The 12,213-nt window shown below is 40.1% G+C and overlaps 1 protein-coding gene across 1 annotated transcript in view; it reads left to right on the top strand.

Moving 5' to 3' along the window:
• EPHA3 (EPH receptor A3) overlaps positions 1-12,213 on the top strand; it is a 177,501-nt gene that overhangs the window by 132,162 nt on the left and 33,126 nt on the right. The window contains exons 7-10 of the mRNA XM_058859742.1: positions 2,663-2,825; positions 4,330-4,432; positions 4,873-4,940; positions 8,532-8,657. Of these exons, the coding sequence (XP_058715725.1) occupies positions 2,663-2,825; positions 4,330-4,432; positions 4,873-4,940; positions 8,532-8,657 (460 nt within the window). The remainder of the gene's footprint in view (positions 1-2,662; positions 2,826-4,329; positions 4,433-4,872; positions 4,941-8,531; positions 8,658-12,213) is intronic.

Raw genomic sequence — 12,213 nt, 5'->3', positions numbered from 1 at the left:
CAGGACTGTGGCCTCCTCCCAGAAATGTGTAGTTGGGTTTTGGCCTCACAAGTGCACTTGAAGCTGATGGAAAAAATATTTTTCCTCTATAATATAAGCACTTTCTGTGCTTATCTGTAAAAGGGAAAACCATTCACCCTTACTGGTACTGCCACTATCCATTTAAAATGTCTCCAAAATGTTTTCTGTAAAACAAAGTATCAAATTATGAAATGTCACTTGCAAATGAGACACTAGCAATAGTAGGATTTGCTTCCCAGCAAAGATTGTGTCTGGTAAACTATGCAGAAGTATACAGGAAGAAATTGCTTTGTGCATCCAAGTTCAAATTTATCCTCAGAGTGTTTGGTTAAAGTTCTGTTTGGCAAAGACTTACTCTCCTTTTTGTGTTTTCCTTCTGCTTATGGCAGCTATAGTGCTGTATCTCTGAAGTTTTGCCTTATCCCCAAGAAAGATAAACTTGGGCTTTTATGTGGTGTTGCACTGATTTGATTACTAGTAACATAAAAAATGACTTACAAAATATGTGTGTAAAAAGCTTCCCATAAACTGAGATACCATGACATCCTCCATACCATTGTTTTAAAGGTTTATTTTCCAAGTTCCAACGTGGATTATTAACAGACAGGGCCATGACTGTATTTTCCCTTGCACATATGTATCTGCACCAGAAGGAAATGTTTGCATTTCATAAAAGCAGCCTGAAGCGAGATCAAAATGAATGTCCAGTCATAGCATACACAAAAGATGTTGTGTTTTAAAGACAAGATTATTATGCCTTTGAAATTAAAATAGTTGCCTACATCCAACTGAATGACAAGATAAGGAAAGCCTGCAAATTATAATACTAGGCCTTTGTTAGTTCAAAAATAAATAATTTTTCTCAAGCCTGTCAGCTATTTAGAGTGTCTTCCTGTACATTTGCTCCCCTGAATTTAGAACAGAGAACTTTTTAGAGAAGTATTGGGAAACTCTGAGGAGGCCCAGTTTTTGATTTCCTTTTTATTTTTACTGTGCAAAGAAAATGGGCCATGGTCAACATTTTTACAGTCATTCTTTGAAGGCTGGCTCCAGCTTACCCTACCTGAGGTTTGGATCCTGGATGGTAACTTTTAGGCACAGGCTTAGCTGCTTTTTCTGGGTTGGTTTTTCTTTGTCCTTTCTTTTTTTTCCTTTCACTGTGATTTCTCATGGGCATAATGTTGAATATTACGTGGAGATTCTGGCAATTCCCCTAACTATGGTCTAAATGTTTCTGTTTCTCTGTATCAAAGACTGCCAAGAACAGGGCACTTAGGCTTCTTTAGCACCGAAGTGAACAGTTTCTGATGTTCACCTACTAACCTAGAATATCCTGACTCTATTCCTGCAGACAGCAGGGCAGAGTAAACACCCTAAAACAACTCCAGTCACTTGAACTTTACACGTGGAGGTGAAATGGCCTTGGCAGTGAGTGTGTTGGGTATTTTCCAACCCCTGTGCTCGTGCCCTGGCGCTCCAGTGTTGTTGGAGTTGAAATGTCAGCCCTTCAGCAGCTAATGCAATGCCATAAAACATGATGAGAGTTAGGTGAGATTCTCTGCCCACAACGTGCGTTCGCTGGGGTTCTGCTTTCAGCCCAGCAGAATTCAATGGCTGCAGTGTTTTGCACAGGGTTCAAAGTAAAAGGACATCACATGAAATCCCCACCACCTCCAGAACAGAGAAGTTCATGGTGGGGAACCTAAACAATTGAGATTCTCACAGTTTCCCACATGTGTGGCTGCTGGCCAAGAGGTTTTTTTTTTCCTGAGACAGTTCCAGCTGCCATATTTAGGAAGCCAAAAATGCTCTTTTGGTACAAGATGGCTTTAGTAAAATAAGCAGTACCTCAGGCTCCAAATGCATGCTTAAACGTTAAGATTATGTGCTTACAGTGGGACTGAGACATACTTTCATCAGGATTAGCTTTTTACACAGTGTGAAGTGTATCCAAACCTACCAAATTACAAACCAGTCGTTCTCTCATTTTATATAAAATACATTATGTCAGACATAGGTGACTGTTAAGCAGAGAGGGGTTATGAACATAGTCCAGGACTGAGTTCAGTGTGGTTTTGTCCAAATGAGGATGGACACAACTATCTCATAGTTTTTATAGCACAATAGAAAACCATCTAAATCTGCCTTTGTGCTGAGCTGAGGAGCCCAAGTGGGCTTTCCCTTCTGACTGTTATAAAGGTAACCACTGTCTTGTAAAATGTGAGGCAGTAAAAACTGCATCCTGCAACAGCTCTGCAGGGCCCTAAAATGTCTAAGTTGGCCTGTTACAACTTCCAGTTCAGTGCAGTAGGCAAATCTGATTTATGTTTTTTTAAATAATCTTTTAATAATTTTCTTGTTGTATTACAGACCACGGACAAAACGATGCAAAACCATTTAATAACATGTCATAAACTCCTCATGTCTAGTGTTCCATTTAGAGCACAAAACCATGGCAAATCTGATGCTTTAAGATATCTTGTTAAAAGATGATTGAAGATCAATGTTTGTACAAGCATATGTCAGGCTATAAATATTCAAAAATATGCTAGTCCTCTCCAGAACATTTGTAGTAATTTAGTACCAACCACTAGTTTTTTTAAGGGTGTGGTTTTAATCTGATAATGTCTTTTTCCAAAAGCAGGAACAAGAGACAAGCTATACTATTTTGAGAGCCAGAGGCACCAACGTGACCATCAGTGGCCTCAAGCCCGACACCACCTATGTCTTCCAAATCCGAGCCCGAACTGCAGCTGGATATGGGACAAGCAGCCGCAAGTTTGAGTTTGAGACCAGCCCAGACTGTATGTATTTGTTCAAATGGTTTATGCTGACATCCTGCCCGGCTCCTGACTGATCTGAATGGCTGCTTTCACTCCTTTTCTAGCTGAGGAAAAGTGTCTCATAACTATTTATGATGTGTCTTTCTTGGTAGCATTGCTGTGTGACTTTATGCTTTATCATTAAACTTGAAACAGGCTATAAAGAGTATCCCAGAACTATCACAGGTGGTGTTTTCTTCCATTCCCTACCCTGCTTCTACCTCAGGCCAGAATTGGTGCCTTGCTAGACCGCAGCTCTTGTTGAGAGAGGAAGTGTGATGGAAGAACAAAGAGTAGAGTCAAGCCAAATCTTTCACCCTGATTCTGTGTATATTTGAGATAAGCAGTATGTTTGATCCCCACTTCTTCCTTCTTCCCCCCCCCAGCTCTTATTCTGAAAGGCAAACAAACTTCATGTTTAGAAAAAAGAGTTACAAATTGCTGTTATGGTGACTTGCAACTTTGGCATTCTAGTTGAAACTAGAACTCAAGATAGGACAATTACAGCAAGGAGGAAAAAAATATGTTGAAGAGGTAAAAAAAAATTAACAGCTTAGAAGTTAATGAGTTTTCTCTGCAATTTTACCAAAAGAAGGATGAAATGAAAAAGCAGAAATGTGGAAGGAGAAAGTGGTGCACATCTCAATAATAAGCATACAAATTACACAGATACTGCTCAGAACAGCACAAGTTTGTTCCTGTGTTACCAAGTTATCATAACTGGGTGCAGTTGTGGGTGTGTAATAGGCAGAGATGGGAATTATGTGACCCTAGAGAGAGGCTCTGTGCCCTGTGTGGGCCAGGGGTGGGAGCCCCCAGCTCAGTTTGGAGCACTGAGGAGTTTAATTCTGCTGTGCTTGGGGGAGCTCAGGAGGTCTCTGCTGGAGATTGGTCCTCACACCAGAGGTCTAAAGGCATCCTGTCATTGCATAGCACTCCAAAGTTCCATGCTTAGGGAGCACAGGGAGATACCCAAAACAAGGCAGAAAATAGCCCTTATTTTCCCTCTAGACATCTGTGCCTGCATGCCCTGGCTTTCCACAGCCTTCATGTGGATATTGTCAGGCTTAACTGGGAGCTCCTAAAAGCACTTCCCATCATACAGAGGGGGAAAGGAAGGTGATGATTGTGGAATTTCTTGCCAAGGAAATACTCCTTTACTGAGCATGACATGAAGGGCATACCTGACATGAATGTTTGTATTTGTGTATATATATTAGCATCAGTTTGCCAGCAGTCGCTACGATTAGCAAGACTAAAAATTGAGAGCAGCAGAAGCGACTTTGGTAAATTGGCAAAGATGGCTGGAGTCTTATGTTTTCTTCCCTTGTGTTTTTTTGATGAAAAATTATGTCCTGGATGAAATATCTGCCAGGAGACCAAAAGCCATATAGCAATGTCTGTCCCTTATATGCATGTAAATTCTGATGTCATCAATGAGATGTGTGTGTGAGGTTATCTGTATGTTTTTGTGTCGACTTTGCAGCGTTCTCCATCTCCAGTGAGAACAGCCAGGTGGTGATGATTGCCATTTCAGCAGCAGTGGCCATCATTCTCCTCACAGTGGTGGTGTACATCTTGATTGGGAGGTGGGTCTGGTGTCTGATTTGCACATTTTCTCCCGTTGCCATGTCCCAGAGGGGCCCTGATGACCATGGCACGTCGGGTGTCGTGGTGTGGCTGGTTTTTAATTCTTTGTCTGCTGCCCAGGAGCTCCAAACACTGCCTCACAGTCAGTAATGAGTTAGCAGCCCAAATCATGCAGCAGTTGTTAAAAAATGCTATAAACACATTCTCAGGCAATTGTAAAATTAAACTGTAGGGGTCAAAAATCAACAAATCCTCTCATTAGCCAATTTCCTCAAATTCCCTGAGAACATCACATGCCTCTATAGGGCACAGAGAATGTAAATATCATTAAACTTTCAAACAGGCATTTAATTGTGCAGGGAAAACATTCTATTCTGTTTCCACCTGCAGTTAACACATAAAATTCTCTGTATTAATTTTTTTTCTCTGTTGCTTGTAGATTCTGTGGATACAAGAAGTCTAAACATGGCACTGATGAGAAAAGGCTGCATTTTGGGAATGGCCATTGTAAGTTACTGGAGCTTTTTAATGCTTTCAGATCTGTTGAATTCATCCCCTAGGTAACTGATATTTTTCAATTAAAAAAAAAAAAAAGAGCCATACCTCGCTTAAACCAAGGTGAAATTAGGAAGAGAATTATCCCTTCTCTTGTGGGTAAGGAGATTTTCCCCAAACAATTATTCTTTGTTTCAACTTCTTTCATCTGTGTTCAGGTTAGTAATGAGCAAAACATCACTGTCTGTGCTCAAACAATGCATGTGGTTGGAATTATGATACTGATTATGCTGTGCATCACTGAAATCCAGAGTACAACTGCAACTTCCTCCTTATATAAAGTCTAAGAAACATATTTTTCTTTCCCAAAGCAAAATAAAAATCAACTAAACCTGTCTTGATGAACACTACAGCTACTGTGACAATTGTTTGCTTGGCAAATTTCAACTACAAATAACAGTAATAATCTGGTCCTGGGTCCTCTTTGCAATGTGTGTAGCTTTGTTACACTTTTCCACAGCAGAGCTGTGGATCCTGAAGATTGGCTCACGGGCAAAGCTCCATCCATATATCCTTTAAAACAGGAAAAAAATCGTTTTGGAGCAGGAGAAGCTGAGGGGAAAAGAAGGTGATAGCTTAATTCCTGATCAGGAATGGGAGGATTACGTGGTGGTTTTGGTTTTTTTTACTGTACTTTGGATTTTTATATCCTTACAGGCAAAGATAGTGCCCCCCATAGACACCAAGACCAGAAAATCCATTTTTTTTCCCACATAATTCTTGATGTCTAATGAGACTTTGTTTATTAAGAAGCAGTAGTTCATCTTTGAAACTGTTTCAGCTCCAGATGAGTGTCCTGCTGCACCATGTAAACCATGGTTGAACCATATATTTCTACTTCTTAGCACATTGTAACATTAATATATGTGGGTTTTTTTGCACACAATATTGGCACTCTACTATTTGCAAGAAAGGAGCTGCTGGTACCATAATCAGGTGCCCCCTGCCAAAATATAAGTGAATTAACATTTTAATGAGGGATTTACCTGCAGTAGATGGAAATTAGAGCTGCTTCCCAATCCTCATGACAATGGAATAACTGTTCTCTGACTATTCAAATTATTATTCTTTTAAGTTTCCTGCCTCTCCTTATCTCCAGAGAGCCAAGAGCATGAATATCCACGATTTCTGTCTCCTTCCCCAGCACTGCCAGGGGATACACAAGCTGCAGCCCAACAACTGCTAAACAACTATTCTCAAAAAAATCTCTACGGTTACATGTGGCCCATAGAATTAATGCTTCATCATCCAAATTTAATGAGGTTATAAAATAAAAGCAGCCAGTAAAATAAGTGTCACAGACAAATAACAGGTCAGAATTTGCTCTCCTTACTCCCACACAATGGAAAGTTGCAATCACTATTCTTAAACATGTCAGTGCTGTTAAATTCCTGTGGATTAAATTGCTTTTAATTTGGCTTTAGATATTTATGTACTGTTTTCTGAGTAGTGCCATGCTGATTCACTATGCAGTAAGACCAGAGCCAATCATGGTCCTGGTATGTCTGTTACAAGTTCTTGAAAATCATTTATTTTAGATTTTGCAGATACTTATCTGTTAGAATTTGCAAGTATGTGCGTGTGTGGCTGTTGAAACTTTTAATCTACCAAGCTACAGTCTTTCCCAAAGAATAAGCAAATCTCTCCTATGAACTAAAAAGGGACAAAGTAACTTCCCTGGCTGTCGTAAACTTTCAGCATCTTAAATACAGCAGCTGGTTTATTTCAGTCAGTTTACTCTGAATTACTTTTAAAAAGGCTCCAGCCATGAACTATTCCCTGCAGCCTTATTACAAATCCTATAATATTACTTCAAAGGAACAAAAATGTTTCACCTCCTCAGATCCTCTCCCTTTGCCTTCTCTGGCTGGGCCTTTTTATTTTTTTGCTACCTTTAGGGCAATTTGTGCTGTTAAAATAAAAATGTAAATTATTATGTTTGCACAGAATGAGCTGTAAAGTAGTGCAGCTTAACACATGTGCACGTGTTTATTATCTGTATTTCATGACAGAACCCAGTTACTACCCAGGCTGCCCTTAATTATTGGTGTGAAGGGATTATTCTCCTTGCAGCCACCATCACCTGATCTTGGGAACCTCTGGGGTCAGCATTAAAAATCCCAAGCCAAAAACCCCACAGTGCAGAAGCTTTTAATTGTTATTTTTACTGGGGATGTGAGGGGGCCTGTAATGTACATTCAGCATGGAGGGGAAGGAGCATTTACAAGATTTTTAACCAACAGCAATATACAGCCAATTACTTTTTGTTTTACTTGCAGGTAATTCCGTAATCATCAGGCTCTTGAAGGAAACACAGTCGGCTTTTAATGCCGTGCACACGCAGCCCTTGTGTTGAGAGCATGGCTCTTACTTTGCATTGTTTTCAAGGCAATTAGCTTGGGAACTCAGTTCCATCATTTTTTTTGTCAGTTCTGAGGCCAATAAATCCCTGTAAAATTTATTTTTTTCTTCTTTTACATACTCTTTGCATTGTTTGATAGAACAATTCCTTGCTCTCATGGTCCAAAGGTATTTTTTTCCATCTGTGCAACCCCAGCAAAAAAAGGTTTAACTATTTTAGCAGTGAAAAAAATTGCTGCAGTATAATAATGCTAAGCTGGAAAGGATATTCCTGAGTGGGTTAAAGCAGTGTTTGTTGAAGGAGTTAATATCTTTTACAAGACCAGCTGGTACCGTTAGGGAAAGCTGGAGTACATGTCTGGGAATGTAGGGTTTGTGTCAGAAGCAGAAAACTTCAAGCTGGGTATTTCACTTTTTGTTAATAAAATATATTCCTGTTGTAAAATGAATACAACAGAGGCAGGCACAGAAGGTACTGGGTGCAAACACAAGCAAGGCTTTGAGCTGGAGAGGGGGAATGAGGCTGTGCTTTGCTTTCAGCATTTTTGTTGGAGGAACAGGTTGGGATTGATCTCTTCCAGCAATCCCTAGCCAGGAAATTCTAGAGGGGGCTAAAATAATAACATGAGTGTATGGGGAACAAAGCTCTAGAGCCAGCCTTTATTGAGAACAATTATCTGCCATCCTTGCATGTTCTGGCAGAGGGATTGAGGCAGGGGTGCATTTTTTCATGTATAAGTTTTTTATTATGAATCTTGTTGATGGACTTAGGGGAACAAAAACCAAAACCTGGAGTTAATCTGATTTCTTAATATATTCCTAAGAATTTTTCAGGTTGACTGTAGCAACACATGTTGTTCCTTGCCCCTTTGCTTTTACTTTGGTAGGGTCAATGTAAGGCAGCATCTAAATGTAGCAGCCTGGGAGGGGTGAGTGGTATTTTAATACTGGAAAAGCAGTTAAATACTACAAGTGCAGATATTTGGAATGGATTGTCACACTTCTCTGCAGTACCTTAATGTCAGGTTTCACTCTGTACAAAGATTCTGAAGACCCACAGAAACTAGATTTGAAGAGTACCTTTTCCATCTATTGATTTGGTTTCTGTGGTTTCGTGAACTTTCTTTAGAAGGATTACTCAAGTCTAAGTAACATTTTCTCTCTGAATTTGTTTTTACACAGTGAAGCTCCCGGGTCTGAGAACTTATGTAGATCCTCACACGTATGAGGATCCCAACCAAGCTGTGCATGAATTTGCCAAGGAACTGGATGCTTCCAATATATCCATTGATAAAGTAGTTGGAGCAGGTAATGACCACCAGATATCTTGAACTAAAGATAGCTTTTTGCTGTGTACATGCTCTTTTATATCTTTGGGTTCATGGTTGCAGCTGGAAAGAAAATGTTCTAGAAAGTCTTCAAAGTAGTAGGTCACATTTACGGCTGATTTCAGTGCAGAGTTAAGGGTACACAATTTTATATTTCTTTTTTTTTTCTCTCAAAGAAAGGGAGCAGCAAGACAGCTTTTCAAAGGACACCAAGCTCATACTTGAGTGCACCACTGTTGGAAGGGAAAAGACCATTCAGCCTCACTTCTGTGTTTCTCTTTGAGATCTGTCAGCACAACACAGAAAATGTTATCAACTGTGAAGATGTTTTCTTTTTTTTTTTTTTCTTTTTCCCCATAAAAGGACTCTTGACTATTATGCCTTGAGTGAAACCACAAACTCATTTCATACCAGTCACCATGCATCCATCAGGCTGCAGTGACCTCTGGTTGTTGGATTGATTTTGGTCACTGCTTTGGATTTGAATTATTGACTTAGGAGGAAAGGCTTGTCTGTCCAATAACTGATTGTCTGAGCCACAAAGATGCCAGAGATTGTTGGATTTACAGGAAACAAGCTGGTGAAATGATCAGATTTTGTAACAGAGGAGCCAGATTACAGCAATTCTCATTACACTGAATGTTGCAGTGGAGCAGGTAGCTCCTGGTAGAATGTGTGCTTCCTTCTAGGAGTGAAGTGGCAGATTGTCTCATTGAGCCACAAGATCATGGAGTGTTACCTTTCCTCCTATATTAAAGCATTTATGAGGAGTACTATTGATTTTTAATCCATTGAAAAATACCTTTTCCTTTATTATTGATTTTTTTTTTGGCTTCTCTCTAAGTATACATGGGATGTGAGAGACAGACTCTGAGTGCACAGCAAAAGATTTTCAACTGGAAAAAGTGTAGAACCCAAGGTACTGTACTCAGGGCATCTCCTGAACCACCTAGTGAAAAAAGGGAACAGTTTTCATCCTCTCCTACTGCAGCTACTCAACTGTTCTGAGTTTGAAGTTATTTTATGGAAAGGCAAAATCCATGTTCCTTGCTGGTTTTAATTCTGCCCCACAAGAGTGCACTGTTCTCCATCATCTTCAGTCAAGGCAGCAAAGCATAGCTGACTGCACATAACAGGGAATTTGTGTGGGGATGGGGAAGGAGGAATACTCTGAATTTAAGTCCAGGAGCAGTGTGTTTCCTTGTAAGACTTTTAGGAGCCTCACAAATCCAAGCTTTCTCAATTTGGGCTGTATGCAATATACGAATCCAGAAAAGGAGTTCCTAAGGATCAAGGAACAAATTTTGAGAGGCTCCAAAAAAGGACTATGTCCTAAGGGAGTCAGGTGTTTTAAAAGTCTCTCTGCTCCACTGCAGTGAGAATCAGGGGTTATTCTGGGTTGGAAGGGACCCCCAAGGATTGTGGAGTCCAGCTCTTGAGTGAATGGCCCCCATGGGGACTGAACCTGGACCTTGGCATTGCCACCATTACCCTGCTCAAACACAACTGAGCTAAGTGACAGAGGGTTCCTGCAAGCTTTTAACATTAAAACTTGCACTCAAACTATAGTAACACCTTTTTTTTGGGCACCATAACTCAATTCACGTAGTCAGGAGTACATAAGGCATTGCAGTTAACATTTCCTCTTGGCAGCTGCTTGAGATGCCAACAGGAAGAGCCAGGAAGGGAAGAACAGATGAAAATCAGGCCACAGAGTGCTGGGAGCTTCCAAAATGCGTTTGTGGCATCATTTTACACTGCTATCACCCTCAGCACGTGGTAGCTTTTACATTCAGAGTGCCTCTGAGGCAACTTCTTCAGGAACACTTCTCCCCAAAAACAGAAAGGCATTTCCTGCCTCTTAATGAGTCAATGACTTGTTTGAGTGAATGACTTGGTCTCTTCCTGCCCTTGTCCTTTGCAAGGCAAGTGTGAATGAAATTGTAAAAAAAAGGACAGGGATCTGAGAAGAAGGGGTTCATTTAACTGCCCTCAAGTGTGACGTAAGTAACGAGACCTTCAAGTCAGGCAAGGAGTCTCGACATTCTGAAGTGCTCCAAGCAGTTTTTCACAGAAGTCTCAGAGAAGAGAGGGCTTTCAGAGCTTACATAGCTTTGAAAAACATACACAAATGCAATAAGGAAATATTCTTATCCAAAAGAACCTCAAGAAAAACACAAGGGATTTTAGTGGGAGGCTAAGCATAAGAAAATTGAGGTCAGAAGCCACTTTCTCAGATTTTTCTTTGCAGTAATTTTTTTCTTTTAGAATAACTCACTTATTTTTATGGATTCAGTTCAACAAACCACTTCACAAGTTTAAATCCAGCTGGGCAATAGGAGAATACTACAGAAAGTACCTTCTTGATATGGGGTAAATTTAACTATGTGCTTTGCCAGACAAGAAAGCGTTTGCTTTTCTTCTGAAGTTGAAATAAACTTGTAACACAACATCTTGTTGATCCAATTATTCACAAAATTCAGGGGCTACCTGGCTGTGAACTTACTGTGAAGGTTTGCAGGGTCCCAGTAAAGGCAAGAATGTTGCTGATGTTCCCAAGGTTTATGAAACATTGAGCTTTGGTGCCTCTCCAAATCAGAGAGAGATTTGGTTTAATCTCCTCACAGATTTAAAATGCAGCAAAGTGAAGGGAGTAGCTGATTTCACAGAATTCTCGTTTACTGTTCCCCTAAGTGCAGCAAACACCATTCCCTGATGTACTAAATATCCTATTTAAAAAGAAATTAGGCTATCCTGAAGAGAGATCTTTGTGCCATGAAGAGCTCTCCTAAATCATATCTATCAGTTTTCCACATGTAAATAGAAACACCAGTCTGCAGGGCAGGTTATACAATCTTTATGTGTGTGGCATAATTGAAAATAAACACTTCAGGAAGGCTTTGTATGGAAAGCTATCATCCTCATTTCTTACGGTCAGTGCCAGGTTTTCCACTCAAACACAAGTCCTTGTTCCTCCTAAAGAGAGTCTGGTGGGACCCAGTCCATTTCTTACTGGGATCATTTAGTAATAATTTGCAGGAAAAATTTAGTGTAACTGCATGGGTCACTATGGGTGCTGACCAGATGGATATATTCAGCATCCATGCTGCCCTGGATATAAAAAAATCATAGGTTAATGTAGCTGGGCTGCCTGGGGAGCTCTTTCCAATTAGATCATTTTCCAAGAAAGTAAACCAGCTTTATATCCACAGACAGCAGCAAACTTCATTGCTAGAAAGAGCCCATCTTTTATTCTCCTGCAGCATCTGCTGGCCTTGAGGTACTTTTAGAATCTGATTAATCACTCAAGTTCTGGATTGTTCAGCCATGCCTAAATGGGGCTGTGTTGATGGACATTACCCGTAACCTTTTCCTTCCCAGAAGTTAAACAAATATCAGATACATGATTCCAGCTTTAAAATGAAGGATTGATTGCTGGGCTGCTGGCTGAAATCATAGCTAAAGTCTCCATTGACAGTAACTGTAAAATAGTTCTAAGAGCTTAGCTTGTTATAACTTTTTGGGCCATTAAAACA

This window comes from Poecile atricapillus, chromosome 1 (genome assembly GCF_030490865.1).
Source record: "Poecile atricapillus isolate bPoeAtr1 chromosome 1, bPoeAtr1.hap1, whole genome shotgun sequence".
Classification (NCBI taxonomy): Eukaryota; Metazoa; Chordata; class Aves; order Passeriformes; family Paridae; genus Poecile; species Poecile atricapillus.
This window is presented reverse-complemented; position numbering and strand designations above follow the sequence as displayed.